Source organism: Festucalex cinctus, chromosome 10, assembly GCF_051991245.1.
Source record: "Festucalex cinctus isolate MCC-2025b chromosome 10, RoL_Fcin_1.0, whole genome shotgun sequence".
Lineage (NCBI taxonomy): Eukaryota > Metazoa > Chordata > Actinopteri > Syngnathiformes > Syngnathidae > Festucalex > Festucalex cinctus.
In genome coordinates, this window is record NC_135420.1 from 27,618,116 (window position 1) to 27,635,413 (window position 17,298).

The following is a 17,298-nucleotide window of genomic DNA, read 5'->3' on the forward strand; positions in this document are numbered from 1 at the left end:
ACATATTTATATAGTGTAGGCTTTACTTACATATATACATACACAGATTACATACATTTGCATTAAAAAAAACAAGGAATCATATTTGGGTGAAGTACTGCAGTCCCTAGCGAAAAAAAACCGAAAAAAACCCCCCAAAACAAAACAAACCACTGGATTCCTCGCAAAGTGTTGCACTGCCCTCCAGTGGACAACAGTGGAAGTGCACACATGTAGGTCATTGATGTGCTGCGGTTGCAGTCAACAACGGAGGAATTGGACTCCAGGTGGAGGAGTGGAACCGCAATGTTTGGATATCGTTACATCCCGACTGCACAGTTGGCACTTTTACAAGCGCGCGTGACGGAACAGCAACAACTACAAAATTGAAGCTGCCGTACGATTGATATAGTGGAAAACATAACCCCTGTCCGCTGTGCTGCACTCCTCATGACGGGCCCAGAATGATCCCGGGTTTGGCAGCTAAGCTTTAACGTCGTAAGCTACTTTGGCAAAAGGCCACACGCACACGCTGCGACTGTACGTTTGATTATTGAATCAAATATGTGACACCAAGTAGCTTAAAGCCAATCAGTGAGCCATTAAGTGAAGTGCGCATTAACTCTGCGCATGCGCGAGGGGGGAAAAAAAAAACGAGGCTACCAACTACCCTCTCAATTTGAATGGCGGAGATTAGAGTGGTGACAATCTTTGCCTAACTGTACACTATAAAGCTGGCAAGTCAACTTCTACGATATCAGTAAACCACATGCTAAGCATGTTCATAAAAAAAACAGCAACTTTTCAGCCGTTGAAACGTTTCTATCAGAGCGGATTCCATCGGATCCAATTCGTTTTCAATGGCCGTTTGGTAGTTTCCCCCTACCCACAATGCACCACGCCGCTACCCATAATGCACCTTGAATTCGAGATGCGTACTTCGCTTATAAAGCCAACGTGGGGTTAACTCAAACGAGCGAGTTGATACGAATGTAAAAATGAAATAGTTTGACGAATACCTCAGCATTGTGATATGTCCTCGTTTCTCAGAATACGCCCGCATTGATATCTGAAACGACAGCCCACTGAGGAAAACAGAAAAGAAAGATTCAAGACTTATCTGCGTGACTGTTTACGGGCCATTGAAGTAGTTCAGAAGTGACGTCATTTCAAATGTACTCAAACTAAAAGGCTCTCAATCAGGCCAGGTGTTGAAGGCGTTTGGTTGCATTTCTCACCAGCGAAAAGCAGTCTTGTGGCGTGTTTCGGTGTGCGAACACCTGAGACGGACGTCAACGTCACACACGTACAGAAAAAAAAAAAAAAAAAAAGCATTCGGTGCCCTCCTTGGACTTCAAACGGCCTCACTTCCATGCTTGTTCGGGATCAATATCGCGCTTGAAAAGGATTCGTCGGCACACGCTGGGCCGGAAGCGCGAACGCGGCTTCAAAATGGAAGTCAAATTTGAGAGCTCTCAAAGAGGTTCGGCCATGACTCAGGTTTTCGCCACTCTTGCACCATCGTGGGGAAGAAGAAGAAGGAAAAAAACTTTCACAAACTTTCATGCTTACCTCTGGGAACTCCTTAAAAACCCTTTCAGGTGACTTAACTTTTGAAGCACATTGAGAAAATACCAAGAACGTCCAAAAAAGTAACAGAAAATGGTGGCTATTTATGTGCCTATTTTATTATTTTCTCCTTTTTTTTGAAATCCACAACACCACATGTTCGTTAGTCGTTATAGCTTAAGTGAGAATCTCCAATGTACATGAAGTAGTTATGAAAATAAAGTGAATATATTGAGCGAGAAGGTGTTTTCAAACTTTTGGCCTGTAGGTGCTGACTTAATATGCTGGTTTTGTTGTGTTTTTTTGTGAGGACACCTGTAAGACCAGCACACACAAAAAAACAAACAAAAAAAAACACCAAAGTGAGCTGAGAACCTGAGACTGAATTTGAATCATTTTATATTTGAACTTGAATTGCTAAATTTGAATCATTGCATTGAAAAACTGCATCTGAATTGCACAATTTGAATTTACATATTATTAGATTGGAGCGGCATAGTTGAACTTAAAATTATTTCATTTACTTTCTTCAGTTAAGAATAATAATAATATTTTAAAAAAAGACACAAAAGTCTTGCATTATTCATGTCAGACTTTATTCAAATGTTCTGGCCTTTCCCTACATTTTTCGCTCAGGGAGTGAAAATAAACAAGATGCCCAAAAATGTACCAACAAAACGAATGTGAAAATAAACAACTGTGGACGACCTTTATCATCTTAATGCACAATGTGAGCCATTTTCCGTCCCGTTTATTATTCCGCGCTTGAGTTGCGGGTGAGCTGGAGTCGATCCCAGCTGACTCTGGGTGAGAGACGGAGGAAAAGCCTGAACTGGTCGCTAGACAAAGTTCAAATCTGTGGCACTATGGGTAACTTTTGAAGGCACCATTCATGCTGAAAGGTCGTCTACACATTCAGGTTTGGTGCCTCTTATGGGCTGTTATTTTTATTTATGTACAAATTACTGACTCCTATTGAAAACGGCTTGCTCTCTCTAAAGGGAGGCTCGACTCAGTGAGCCCTTTTCAGCAGTACACGTTAATATTTTATCCAAAAATTACAGGTAATTTGATAACTTCAATTAATACCTTTAAAAACACATTTGCCCACTTGCTGTCGACTGAAGATGACATCACGCGTGCACAGGAAATTGGTAACCACCAAACACGGCTCACCTGTTTTCTGGGGTTTGCTCAGCAATTTGAGCAATGATTGGTCGATACCTGTTTTTCCTGAGCACAGGTGATGTCATCTTCAGTCAGCAGAAAGTGGCAAAATTACTTTTTAAAGGGCCAGTGTGTAGAATTTAGGCCATCTAGTGGTTAACTAATATTTAAGAAAACACCACTATTAACTTCAATTACCTGCAAAAAATATATGTTCATTTTTTTTATTTTTTTTAAATATAATCGTAGGTTTAGCAATTGTTAGATGACATAAGCTGCACCGTGCCTAGAAGGAGGCTGACATGTTTCGCCGCCATATTTCCGCTACGGATACCCGGAGAACTTTGCGAGTGTAGTAATTGGCGGTAGGCTGTCAAAGTCTTGTCTCTCTGAGGCACCTTATATTGCGTGTGCTTCAAAATCATTACATTATTTTAGTTTAGCACTAGATGGCACTAAATCCTACACACTGTCCCTTTAAAGGCATTCATTGTGACATTAATTTTCGACAAAAAATGATCTTCTTACTGCTGAAAATGGCTCCATGAGTCCAGTCGTCCCTTTAAGTGGCTCAACAAAAGGCTGAGAAGTGATCAGCTTCCTTCCAGCAAGTGTTGAAAGTGACGATGGGGAACTTATTGTGTGCGTTTTTAAAACAAAAAACCCCTCACTGAACATAAGTTGAAAAGAACTTGCCATATTTACTTTCCATTTTAATTTTGCGCTACATTCCTCTTCCTTCCAAACGTTTTCAAACGGAACTTGTTGACTTTTTGGGCTGAATGCCTTTCTCCTTCTGGAACTTGGCAATCTGGCTGAAGATGTGCAAGAGGTTGGCCGGCAGGTCTTCCTTCGACCTTCCGTCGGGGAGCGAGATCTCTTGGTCGGACTCCGCTCGGATTTCAGCCGCCTCCGGCTGGCTCCAGCTCGCTTTCGTTTCGGCCGTTTTTCCCTGACCGACGTCGTTCTCCGCCTGCGTTTCGCCTTCGTCGCCTCGGAAGGAATTCCGCCGGTGAAAATCTTTACTTTGGAAAGATTTCCTGGAATACGCCGACTCGGACGACGAGCAGGAAATTTTGCGCTTTCTCTCATCCAAGCTACTTCTTTCGATCCTCCTTTTTTTATCCTCGCTCCATCGTTCCTTGCTCCTGTGACTGTTCTTAGTTCTTCCTTCTTCTCTGTCTGAACTGATGCTACCGCGTTTCCGCCTCCCTTCTTCTCGATCGTGTGCATCACGCTCGTCATCCTCTGAGGACGCGGACACGGAATAGTCACAGATCCTCGGGCCGTTGTCGTCTTCGGCCTTCCTGCTCGTCTCCCCCACCTGCTCCTCCTCCTCCTCCTCCATGGCTCGGAAAACCTCCCATGGCTTGTGGTTGAGGAAGGTGGCGGAGGTGTTGGCAGGCGCCGGGTACCACTCCTCGTCCTCGTCCTCTTCCTCGTCCTCGTCCTCCTTCCTCTTTTTCGCTCGCTTACCCTCGTCGCTCCTCCTGTCGCGATGGCGCTTGCTTTCGCGCGACGACTTCTTTTTTTTCTTCTTCTTCTTCTTCTTTTTCTTTTTGGATCTCCTGCGTGAGGACGAGGACGACGAGGTGGACGATTTCCCGGAGGAGGAAGAGGACGACGAGGAAGAGGTGGATCGCTTTCGTTTTCGTTTCATCCTGGTCAAAAAAAAAAAAACTCGGTGAGGAACTTTTGAATTTTCAAATACTTACGCGTGATGCTTCTATTTTTTTAGTGGCGTACGCTTACTCCAATGACGAGGCAGAGAGAAATAACTCACCTCTTCTCCTCTTTTAAGATCTTACGCAATTTCTCAGCACTGCTTTGGCTGCTTTTAGCTTTCTCTTCCTCTTCCTTCGCCAGCGCTTCTTCCCGCAAGCGAATGGAATTCTTTATGGCCGCCAGGCGAGAGACCGCGTAGAAATGTAAAATCACCGCGAACCAATCACACATGAACGGTCACCCCAGCAGATGAAATTCAGTCATTTAATTGCCCGTTTGTTATGTAGGAATAGTAAAGAAGAGTGAATTGTAAATGGGATGTACAGGAAGTCATTCCAGGTATGTGTTTACCATCAAAAAAAAAAAAAAAAAAAAAAAAAAAAAAAAAAAAAAAAAAAAAGGTGTTGCCATCCAAGAAACGGGCAAGAGCACATATGAAAGGTGACGACAATGTTACCATTTGACGACGTCGGACGTGTGATGAAACCATATGAAGAGGAGGAGGGAGTCATTTTCCAGAGTTAATTCCCCCCCGGGTGACAAAGGCCGTGTCAGTCAGAAGGTCAAGTCCCAGGGTCGCAAAAATATGCACACACACATACACACATAAAATCTCATCAGCATTACAAACCACGTGGACAAAATAAACGCTTGCCCACATTATCCAATGTCAACATTAAATGTACATTTCTTGACTTTTTTTTTTTTTTTTTTTTTGACCGTCATACTTCAACATCGGACTTGTTGCTCAATTGAACATGCCTGCACACACACCTGGAAAGTGGCGGTGTGTTGAGGCCCAACCCACCTGTATGGTGTCTGTGATTTTTGTCAAGGCCTCCTGGGCCTCGGGGTTTGCATCATCCAGAGAAAGCGCTCTTCGGTACACCCCTTCGGCTGTCACCAGCTTCTCTTGTTCCTCAAGTCTGCAGAGGAGAGAAAAAATAAAAATAAAAATTCAGATGAGATGAAATCATTTGGATGAGGAAGGATTCCATTCCTGGCACATGCAATTGCCCCCCCCCCCCATCATTTCCGGTATCATCGAGAATAATAATAATAATAATGATGCCGACCTAGAGCGAAAACCCAAAAGTCCAACTTACTGTTTCCCCCTCTCCACCAGCGTTTGGCAGAGGTACTTCTTGGCATTGCGGTGGTCTGGACACGTCTCCAGCGCCAATTCAAAGTCGGATATCGCCTTCACCATGACGCCTTTATTGGCATACCTGAAAACAGAACCCAAACAATTCATGCATCAGTTAAGACTCTTATAATAATCCATAAAAATTGTCGCAGCTAACTCCTGTCCTAAAATGATAAATTACCGCTACGCTTCACCCCGAGTGATGTAAGCACAAATACTGATTTCAAAACACTTGCCAGTATGATGCAGTGCGCTGCCACAGTCATAAACACAAGACAAGCGCCAATCAAAACTCAACATCATCATCGCAAAGGCAGCCGCGCCAAATTATGATTAGCGTTCCCTCGTTTGTCGCGGTTTATTCTTTCGCGGCCTCGCTGTTTCACAGATTTAAAAAAAAAAAATTTTTACAATGTGCTTTTTGTTTGTTTTGGGGTTTTTTTGGTCGTTGGGCAGCCGTATCTCACCAACATCCGACCGGGGACAAACCGGCATCTGTTGATTCGTCTTTCCAACGCCGTCTGTCCCGTCCCTCCACGACATTGCATTTTGGAGATAGAAAATATATACTGCGTTGTATAACAAGTAAAAAAACAAACAAAAACAAAAAAACTATTTCATTAGAAATGCTTTTTCATTCATCATATATGTTCTTTTTTCATTTACATTCATTGTTTTCCAGTAAAAGTATGTTGTTTTTTTATTTACTTATTACAGTATACCGCACAGTATATATACATTTTTCATTTACTACCTGGTATGTTTTTTCGTTTTGGTCTGATTTTTAGTTTATTATGAATGCTTTTTCATCCATCATTTTTTTTTCATTTACAGTAAAAAAAAATTCCATTAAAAGTACAGTAGTTTTTTGTTTGTGTTTTTTTTCTTACTTGTTTTACCTCAGCGTTTATAATGAAATAAGAATCATACCAAAACGAAAACACGTGTAATAAATGAAAAAAATATATATAACTATCGGGATTTGTATTTTATTTTTTTTAATTAATGCAGATTTCCATTATCGCGGGTAGTTTTTGGAACACAACACCCGCGTTGAACGAGGGAACACTAACCTGTGAATACCTGTCCGGCATACCGACAAAATGCATGCAAAAATCCATATTTAACATTATGGAGGTTAGCAACGAATTCAGTCGAACTCACAGAGCTCCGCGCGCTACCAGGGCTTCCACATTATTTGTGTCGATGTCCAAAGCTTTGTTGTACTCATTCATGGCTTCCACATGACGACCTTGCTTAAAGTGGCTCACACCCGCCTTAACACTGAGGGGGAAAAAAAAAAAAGACATTATATAATGCGTCGTGTGTGTCTTGCAGGAGCCACAACGAAAGACGAAACTATCACACGTTTCGTACCATTTCAATGCCCAGGATGCAGACTGCTGCTTCCGGATGACGGCCGCAAAATCTTCTTTTTCAAACAGTTTACTGCGAAGGAGTGAAACGTCACGTCATCGTTGCGCCGATCGCGACAGCAGTCACATTTCGGTGACGGAAGCCACCATCTCGCAAAATGGGTGTGGAAGGAAGACGTTTACCTTTGCAGTCCTCTCATCATGGACGGCGGATGGATGTCGCTGATGCCGACCTTCTCCAGCATGTAGTCCACCACGCAGGGGTTGTGGTAGCCATGGCAACCCTTCAGTATACGCTCGTACGTCTTGGTGGAGTCACTGGCTGCAGAAACGCTACGGCTGAGACAAAGGTGCCATCGTTAACCAACACTCGCGCCTCTGCACAACACCAACATTTCAACATTTTAGTTGGTACTTAACTCATTAGCTCCCAAAAACGTATAAATACGTCATATTTTAAAATGTTTTAAGTGTCCCAAAGACGTATTTATACGTTTTTGTTGTTTTTTTGTTTGTTTTTTATGCCAGAGCATAGAGAAGGCTTTGATGCAGTCTCTCTACTGCAGAAAATGGTTGAGTGGCAGCAGAGTATAAGAGATCAACCAGGCCATGTTAAAACAAGCTGATTTCCCCACAGTTCTAAGCAGAATTGTGAAAAACGATGAAACTTAGCTATGTTCTATTGCTAATTGCTGCACAGCGGAAACAGATAGGAATATACTTTTTTTTTTCCCTGATAAAAGAAGACTAATCTCTCTTTTGGTATGTTCCATATTTTTATAGCAATAGAACATAATATTTCGCGGGCCTTGAAAAATCAGTCAAAATCCAGGAAAACACTTAAGTGAAAATGGTTGGGAGTGAATGAGTTAAACAGATACCATTTATTATTTTTTAATCATTTTAATAAATACAAAATAAATAAATATTAACAGATACCATTTATTTTTTTAAATGATTTTAATCATTACAAAATACATAAAAAACTAAATAAAAATTAATAGATACCATTTTATCGAAACTTTACTTCACACTATTTGTCTACATTAATTTGCCTTCTATGTATTTTTAATAGCCATCTGTTGCTCTTACTCGTAAAGTACAGGCAGCTCCTCCCTAGTCATGACTCCCAGTTGGGTGCAGTCTGTTCTGGTCGAAACGGATGCTTGCAGAAGGGATACGGTGATTTTCTCCTGGTAGCGGTCAATGTCTTTCACGCCAGCTGCAAAACAACAACAATATTATGTTACGACACGTGCCGCATTCGTTATTGTTTTGCTTTTCATTGCGATATCTGGCACAATCCCCCGTAATCGTTCCAGTTAAACAGACACACCAAATGCCAAGCAAGACTTGCATCGGATGGCGACGAGGGATGCCAGCACTTGAGAAAGCAAATATTTGAAGTTGGAACATTTGGTTGGTTGATAAATGAAACATTAACGCTCTGTCAATCATTAAAAAAAAAAAAAAAAAAAAGATCATCACCTCTGATTAAGTCCCCAATCTGGTAGTAAGACAAAGGATCATCATGGCTGCTGGCTGAAGGAATTTCTTTAATGTGACAAAGAGCCTGCGATGAAAAAGATTGAAAGAGCTAAAGACAAATTCAGGACACAGAAAATGAAGTGGTGATGGAGGAACTGCAATTGACTGTATTTACACGGTTGATTATCAATAAATTCCTGTTTTAATGCCAGTGTCACATTGAGTGTAAGTGTCATAATTTTAGGTTTATGATGATTATATTAAAATTGTATTCACTTCTTTACACTTTTGTCAAATGAAACTATATGTGATTTGCAGACGACTGTTTATTTTGATGACTGTGCCCTCTGCTGGTGTATTTGAGATTTGCACTGTGTGAACGGAAGGGCTTGCGACACTTTAGACGTCGCAAGGATGTAGCTCGAGTTTTTCGCATCGTGTTGTCCTTTAGCTGAGAAAGAATCATTTCCTCACTTGCATCAAGAAGATACGATTAACAAGCAAGTGAATCAGCCAACACTTAATCCGTTCATTTATTATGTCCACCCCTCGCGGTGACCTGAAACTGAGCCAAGTGAAGGCAGGATTGGATTCAAGAAATTAATCAGAGAAATGCTTTAATTAAACCGAAACAATCTTTTGTTTCGATTTGAAGACTATCATGACTTGCCTCCACAAGTATTATTACAAACGGAAATTTCTGCTGTCTTCTCCTTTCTAGTAAATTCAGTCTTTGAGGCTAAAAAAAAAAAATCTAGTATTTCAAAAATAACTAAATGACACTCAGTGACGAGGTAACTTTCGGGCTCAACTCGTCAACTGACACCTTGACGTCGTGTTTACACGACAGCGCTCGACACCGATTGGTTTCCTTGCGTGCACAATCCATTGAGACAGTTATCTTACCGATAACTCCAGGTCTTCGATGTCTCTGTTCAGGCCTCCTGCCATGCAGATCAGCGTGAGAAAGAAGCCATATTCTCGAATATTGTTGATCCTCCCCACCACGATGTCTCCTCGTTCCAAATCCCTGTAAAGCATGGCCCGCCTCTCCACAAAAGGCACCTCCATGAATAACTCCACAGGCGGCATGACGGCATAAGCCTCTGGAATGAAGATTAGAAGACAATTATTAGGCAGTTTATCTAAATACTATTAGGCAGTTTATCTAAATACTATTAGGCACAATTAACTCATTTGCTCCCAATAACGTGTAAATACGTTTTTTTTAAAATGTTTTAAGTGTCCCAAAGACGTATTTATATGTTTTTTTTTTTTTTTTTTTTTTATGCTAGGGCATACAGAAGGCCTTGATGCAGCCTCTCAGCTGCAAAGAACGGTTGCAGAAATGGTAGTTATTACACAAACAGCCGGCAGGTGGCAGCAGAGCAAAGGAGATCAACCAGGCCCATCTAGTAAAAAAAGCTAAATTGCTTAGAATTTTAAATAGATTTGTAAAAACTGATGAAACTTAGCTCTCTTCTAATGCTAATTGCTGCCAAACGGAAACAGAAACATCTTTTTTTTCCTGATGAAAGATGAGACTAATCTTTTTTTTGGTAAGTTCCATGCTTTTATAGCAATTGAACACGATATTCTGTGGCCCTTGCAAAATCAGTCAAAATTCAGTAAAACAGACGGGAGCGAACGGGACTGCTTCTGTGAAAATGGCGGCGAGTGAATGAGTTAATAATTCACATTACACACATGCAATTGCTTAGCCAAGTTTTTGTTTAGTCAAATTTAGGGAAATTATGTCTTAAAAAAAAAAAAGTCGACAAAGTCGGTACAATATTGTAAACCAAAGGCACATTTTTAGAGCACCGAAAAAGTCTCCATCAGGTGTCGTCAAAGGGTGAGCAGTTTTACTTTATTTTTGTTAATTTTATTTTGTGAAACAGTTGTCGTTGCAGTTATATTATATTAGTTTTATGATGTTAACAGTTTGAAGCCGAACTGACTCGTTCACTTTCCATGATGTCGTACGGGTTAATTTGGAAGACAATCAGCATCACACAATAGATTTTATTCAGTTACTATAATATTTGACGACAAATTTAAAAAAAAAAGGAGTTTTAAATGTAGTGCAATGCGTGGACAACCTGCAGCTTCCTCCTCTCCAGGTTCCTCTTCTTTGGGAGTTGCAGTCTTCCATGACGGACTGAAAAGAATGTCGGCCTTCCTCGCAATGAACTGCTCCACCAGAGGGTTGCTCTGCTCTTGACCATTTCTGTCAAAGTGCACAAATATGTCACATTATCGTTTAAAAGTATATTTTGTACGGCCTTGCCTAAAAGAAGAAAAGTGCTTTGGTGCCATTTTGTGGCCTTAATAGGCAATTACATGACAATCATTTGTGTCACAATAAATAAACAAAATAGAGCTAGAGTTGTAGGACTGTGTTGTTGACTGTACGGTTATCTTCATAATAATGTTGCCATAATGAGGAAAAATACATTAAACTTTACCGGCCAGTCAAAAAGCAGTACCAATATTCGTTGTAGGTAAACAAACACGTAACACTTTCATACCCTGGCTTCAAACAACACTTTTCTTAAGATAGTGGTGTTGGTGATTATCTTTTGGTGTGTCCAAGATGGATAGCACAGTGGAAGACGGATGCTGGGAATGTTTGGAATGACTTACCCCTCATACGGAGCCTTGCAAAGGTCAGCCACCACCGCTTGAAAATCGGGGTTTTCGGTCTGCTCACATTTCAATTTGTTGAACAACGAGTCCCCGTGATACGTCAGACACTGCCTCAACAAGTCTCTGTCCATTGTGGGCGGAAGGTGGGCTTACATTTTTTTTTTTTGGTTCGGATAAATAAACCAACCATGTGATAATCGGTGCGAAATAAAACGGGATACTGAATGTAGCTAACGATGCAGCTGATTTGGTGTAAGGAACAAATCAAATTAGCTTGACTAAAAATGTAAACGCAAACTTCCAAACAACTAGAACCGAATGATTCTTTCTCTGTTTGTTTGTACGAGCACTCGGATAATAAACGCGTCTTACATGACTAGACTACCCGCAATTAAATGTTTTTTTTCCCCCAGTCCAGCGCTTCGGTGAGTGCTCGCTGCTCATATGTCAACCGAGAGCACAAGCAGCCATAAAACTGAGCATGCGCAGAACGTGTTACACTCAAGATACTCGTGTCAAACAAATCACCACTAGGAACCTTAGTTCTCCAAAAGTGTCAATAGTGAAATATATATTTTTTAAATAATACAGGCTAACGAAAATGCTCATTTACAATAAACTGTTAGCTAAATTAATAAATTATACGCTACAATAACGTCATCGCTAACACCACCATGTTATTTAGAGCAGGAAAACAGCCTTTTTCGATGAAACGTCCTGGGTGCAATGTCGTCTGCCTGGTAACAGCAAAAGTGCAAAGTTTGAGGTCAATGACAACAATCATGATGTGGATTTGAATGATTTTAATTAAATTGATTTGGATTCTCTAGTAACTCTGACCAGAGTCTGCAGGTTGTAAGAAGTATGAATTCAAATGAATACATTTGAAATATGTGACTGACTGGTGACCAATCCAGGGTGTGCCTTTCACTCAAGGCAGCTGGGATTGCTTTTCATAAAAAACAATAAAAAAAAAACTTCAAAAAAATAAATAAATAGTAAATACATTGACGTTTTCAGTGAATAACGCAGAAGAAGCCCAAAAATAGTGTAAATAGTGACTGAAACCTCCATGAAACAAATATAATCAGAAATGCAGTCGAGTAGCATCAATAAGGAAGTTCCATGCCGGTAAGACTTCAAGTTTATCATCTTACAGAGTAAAAACTTGGAGGAGGTGGTGAGTGGAACCCTCACTGTGTTCAAAACCTGTTTGACAACCTTAATGTGAATTTGTTCTTTGTTGATTAAGATCACCGTATTGTCTACTTATTACTAGCCACCTGATACCAACACCAACTTGGTCATAGTCAATGAAAAGAGAGAGAGAGAAAAAAAAGAAAAAGTCTTTTCATACAAAGACTAATTTCCCATAAATCAATTTATTTGTATTCTTTAGTTGTGTTGGGGAACATATTGTACAACACTGTAGTTGCAAAAGGAAAAAAAAAAAAAAAAAGATTGACATTCAATTGTGCACGTCTTAGCCGAGTGTACTCGGAATGTGGTTTTTGTTTCTATAATTTAAGCATGTTATTCTAGTCGGGAGGAAAAACCTGATTTCGACACCTCCAAATGGATCATTCAAGATCAGCCTCGTCATTCCAGTCATCCGATTTTTAACCTGTTCAGAGTCACGCGTGTGAGCTGGGTATCGTCGCATATAAATAAATGTCAATTAACACAAAAAAACGCAGTATGCACATGTAACATTTAGTAGCTTGGTAATAATACTTTTGTGCATCAGCATTTTCTGATCAACCAGAAAAAAATACATGAATTCAACTCAAATCTAATCTTGTTTATGAAGACGACTCTCACTGGTGACCTCATGAGGTATATTTGTGTACAGAATCCAATACAGCAGCTTTGTCCAGAGCAGAGGGTGGCGAGGAGCGGAGTCCTGCAGGTTTTGTAGATTTCCCTACTCGAAGTGCAGCCGATTCCAAATGAACAGCCTCGTTATCAGGCTCGTCTGCGGAGCTTGCCGATGAGCTGATCGCGAATCGGCTGCGTTGAAGAAGGGGAATATACAAAACCTGCAGGACTGCAGCCCTCCTCGAGGAGCCGATCTCGAACTCTCCAGCTCACCGCTGACCTAATTAAGAGCAAGTGGTGGGACAATTGATAGGATGGAATAATTTTACTATGCAGGTGCGTCTTAAAGAATTTGAATATCGTGGAAAAGCTCTCTTATATCAGAAGTTCATTCCAATAAGTTATTGAGATGAACTATACAGACTTGGTATAGTTGACAATAGAATGTATATTTATATGGCTAATAGAAAATAAATGTATTTATTAAAGTTGTAATAATTATGACGGTTATCAAAATGCCATCTGTAATATGAGAAACACAAATATTTGTTTTTATTAGGTCAAGGATTAAATTTGGACATATACTTCTTGGATTAAACTGCTGCAATAAAAGTAGGGCTGTGCAATTAATCAAAATACAATTACAAAATAAGCATAATCATGAAAAAAAGATTATTAATACAAATTTTTGAGTTGTTTAAATTTACACATTGGCACCTTTTTTTTTTTAACTAAAATAATTAATTTAATCAATTTTGGTTCATCCAAAATGAAATTGCATAATTAGTGTTTCAAGGAATTTTATGTCATAATATTAATTATTATTATTATTATTTTTTTAAATTTTCTTGTTTAATTTGTACCAAAAAATAAATAAATGATCATCCTACGGCACAAGTGCACATGCTGCACTCCAACTTCAAGTTTATACATAAATAAACATAAATAAATAAATAAATATATATATATATATATATATATATATATATATATATATATATATATATATATATATATATATATATATATATATATATATATATATATATATATATCATTTTAAATTCAGTTTGGTCCCAAAGGAACTTACATAATTATAATATTTCTATTTTTTTTTTTAATTGGTCTTAATCTTTTTTTTTTTTTTTTAAATGTGTCAACATTTTCTTGTTTTGTACCCAAAAAAAAAATAAAAAAAATGATCGTCCTACTGCACAGTCAAGTTTTTGCCAACATAAATAAATAAATTGAATAAATAATGAAAAATACAAAAAAATCTTTCCATCTGCTAATAAACAGAAATTGCAATGATGATGCTTTACCATTTTCATAGGCCGCAGCTTGCAAAGAAGTGTCGCCTTCCCTCTGTGCGTTTGCTTGCTCAGTCGCTGAGGGCGGAGCAAGAACAAGGAAAGAGCAAAAATACAAAACGCACGTTCCTGGAAGTCAAAGACGAGCGAGTACTTATTAACACTGATGCTTGCTGGAGAGCCGCCATGAAGATGAAAAGAAAAATCCTTTCTGGGATATATTTATATGGATATTTGTATGCATCTTTTCAAGGTAACTTGCTTTTAACTTTTTGTTCTTACATTTTTTTTCCATACATCAAAAGGTGTCGAAGCCAAAGTAGTGAAAATTGGTTATGTGGTTAACACTTGCGCTAGAATTGAATCATAATTAATTACTACATCATCATTACTTATGTCAGACCAGAGTATGAAAATTGTATATGTGAGTATGTGTATATGATTTAAATGGGTATTATGGTATACATTTAGGAAATTCATGGATATATGTTTTTGGCAAATGTAAACATGTCTAAGTGCACTTGTATATATAACCAGGTTTATACATTTTATTTCAAAAATAATAAATTAGTATTGTATTAATAATGAAAGAAGTTTAAATACATAAAGTAAAAGTGATAGGACTAGTTAAGTTTCTAACTTCTTCCTACTCCCTTTTGAACATGTAAGCTATGATTGATTGATGATTTTAGTGGGATTTTCTTTTCTTTTCTTTTGATTTCTGTTTTTTTTTCCCTGCCGTTTGCTCGTTTATATGTTCAATAAATCAAATCAACTTATCCTCGCTGCTATGTGAAAAACACATGTCAAATTATTTTATTTATGTTTTGTGGATGAATCTGAATGCAGATGTCCCAAAAATGTAATAAATAAAATAAATAAATGAATGTTTACATAGCAGTGACGGCATATGTGATATTGGTAAGCAATGGCAAAATTTCATTTATAAACACATAAAATGATGTAATTCTTCTGGCGTATCAGCAGCGCTGGCAGGAATTGAAGTCATCCTATATGGTAGAGACGTGTAAATTAGATTGAAATCCGAACATTTCTGTAAGCCTTCAGTCCTCATCTCCAGTTTACAAAAAAAAAAAAAAAAAAAAAGTCATCAGGCCATGCAAACGAGAAATTGGATAAAGACGGTATTGCGGGATCGGCTTTCTGAACGGGTCACCGATGTCTTATGATCCGCTTCAAAATGCGTCCGAACGCCAGAACTTCAATCACACCTTCAAGGCATTGATTTTTTTGTTTGTTTGTTTGTTTGCTTAAACCGTGAGTGAAAGAGATTTGAAGTTATGCCGGGGATTTCTACGTATGCAATACAATAACGATGCAATTTCGTGACGTGGATGGAGTTGAACGGAACATACGCTTGTCCCGCTGCTGTAGACGGCAGCAGCAAGTGGATGTGGATGCTGATTGAGCGACAACATCCAGGAAATGGAGAATGTTTTAATATCAAAACATTGAATGTTTTTCCAGGGTTAAGTATTAACAGTGGTTTGACCTGCCATTGACCTCTATCAAATAGCGATACACCGATACGGGTTTGTTTTTTTCAGGGCCGATGCCGATACCGATTATTCGTCGTCAAGGGGGCCGATAACCGATATTTCAAGCCGATATCATTTGCAGTAAAAGAGAAAATAATTGTGTAAAAAAACAAAAAAAAACAACAACAACTTAATTTTAAAACATATAAACAATAGACAGTTTTGTTTAATTAAAAATTAGAAATTGTAGAAAATGCATGTGTTAAGCTAAATTCAAAACTAAGCAAGCAAATAAATAAATAACTAAATAGTTTTCTACTGTAAATAAAGTTTTCCAAAATTTCAACATAATTTCTACATTTTATTTTTATTATTATTATATTTTTTTATAAATTAAAAAGTGTTGGGACTTCCCGGTGTTTGCAGTGAATAAATAAATAATTTTCTGAAGTTTTCTCCTGTAAATAAAGTTTTCCAAAATGTCAACATAATTTCTAAAAAAAAAAAAAAATTGTAATTATTATTTTTAATAAATTAAAAAAAGTGTTGGGACTTCCCGGTGTTTGCAGTGAATAAATAAATAATTTTCTGAAGTTTTCTACTGTAAATAAAGTTTTCCAAAATGTCAACATAATTTCTAAAAAAAAAAAAAAAATTTGTTATTATTATTTTTAATAAATTAAAAAAAGTGTTGGGACTTCCCAGTGTTTGCAGTGAATGACTAAATAAATAAATGCGTTTTCTACAAGTTTTCCAAAATTTCAACATAATTTCAAAATGTATTTTTTTTACTTATTTAATGGCATAACTTGATACCAGCTTTATTGCCCTTCAGATTCATAAAACGTCCGATGCCGATATTTGTCAACAAGTCAAATATTGGCACCGATACTCGGCCCGGCCGATAATCGGTCTATCCCTAATATCAAATTTAAAAATGGCCTGTCCAGTAAAGGTTTATGGGTGAAAGATTGGTCATGATTATTTCTATTCTAATTATGATTCTATTTGCGATACATATATTGATATAATTCAAATGGACATTACACTGACTCAGTCTCAAACTACGGCAGTTACAGATTCGTCTCATCCAACCACGACTCCAGGAAGCAGCACCTCGGCAGCAGCAGCAGCAGATGAGAAATCATTCACACCTGGGAATCAAACAAACGCAACAGGAACGAGCAGCGTTCTGAACGTGACCGCTGCCCGCCAACACGGAACCAGCACCGAGGACGCGGATTGGATGAGCGCATCAAGAACTGGCGTTTCCGAAGAAACGACTTCAAGTAGTCCAACGTCCAGAGCAACAATTCAAAAGACATTAAAAACCAACATTTCAACAACCAGTACGATGTTCAGGACGAACCTTGAAACCGCACAGACAAACATGACGAGCACGCCGCAAAACGCAACCAGATCCACAAGTCCTGCAACAGCAGTAAAATCGGTGACCAATTCATCCCAAAACACAAACAAACGCATACCGAGAGATATTACAGTACCAAATACCACAGAATCTTCAAACCCATCCACATCGTCCATCACTGGGCCGCCAGGCCCGATCTCCA

General features: G+C 38.7%; 1 protein-coding gene across 3 annotated transcripts in view; it reads right to left on the reverse strand.

Annotated features, from left to right (window-relative positions):
• ttc14 (tetratricopeptide repeat domain 14) overlaps window positions 1-11,641 on the reverse strand; it is a 27,939-nt gene extending 16,298 nt beyond the window's left edge. Inside the window, exons 1-12 of one of the 3 annotated variants that reach the window (XM_077533616.1) lie at window positions 11,098-11,636; window positions 10,554-10,681; window positions 9,358-9,557; window positions 8,452-8,536; window positions 8,056-8,185; window positions 7,147-7,302; window positions 6,965-7,036; window positions 6,752-6,871; window positions 5,547-5,669; window positions 5,249-5,366; window positions 4,499-4,608; window positions 2,128-4,376 (exon numbers count right to left, since the gene is read on the reverse strand). In XM_077533616.1, coding sequence (XP_077389742.1) covers window positions 3,467-4,376; window positions 4,499-4,608; window positions 5,249-5,366; window positions 5,547-5,669; window positions 6,752-6,871; window positions 6,965-7,036; window positions 7,147-7,302; window positions 8,056-8,185; window positions 8,452-8,536; window positions 9,358-9,557; window positions 10,554-10,681; window positions 11,098-11,231 — 2,286 coding nt within the window. In that variant the 5' untranslated portion in view covers window positions 11,232-11,636 and the 3' untranslated portion in view covers window positions 2,128-3,466. Of the gene's footprint in view, window positions 1-998; window positions 1,049-2,127; window positions 4,377-4,498; window positions 4,609-4,806; window positions 5,208-5,245; window positions 5,367-5,546; window positions 5,670-6,751; window positions 6,872-6,964; window positions 7,037-7,146; window positions 7,303-8,055; window positions 8,186-8,451; window positions 8,537-9,357; window positions 9,558-10,553; window positions 10,682-11,097 lie in introns of those variants that run through there. The other 2 variants (XR_013285267.1, XM_077533617.1) reach the window with 2 other exon arrangements.
• Between the last annotated feature and the right edge of the window lie 5,657 nt (window positions 11,642-17,298).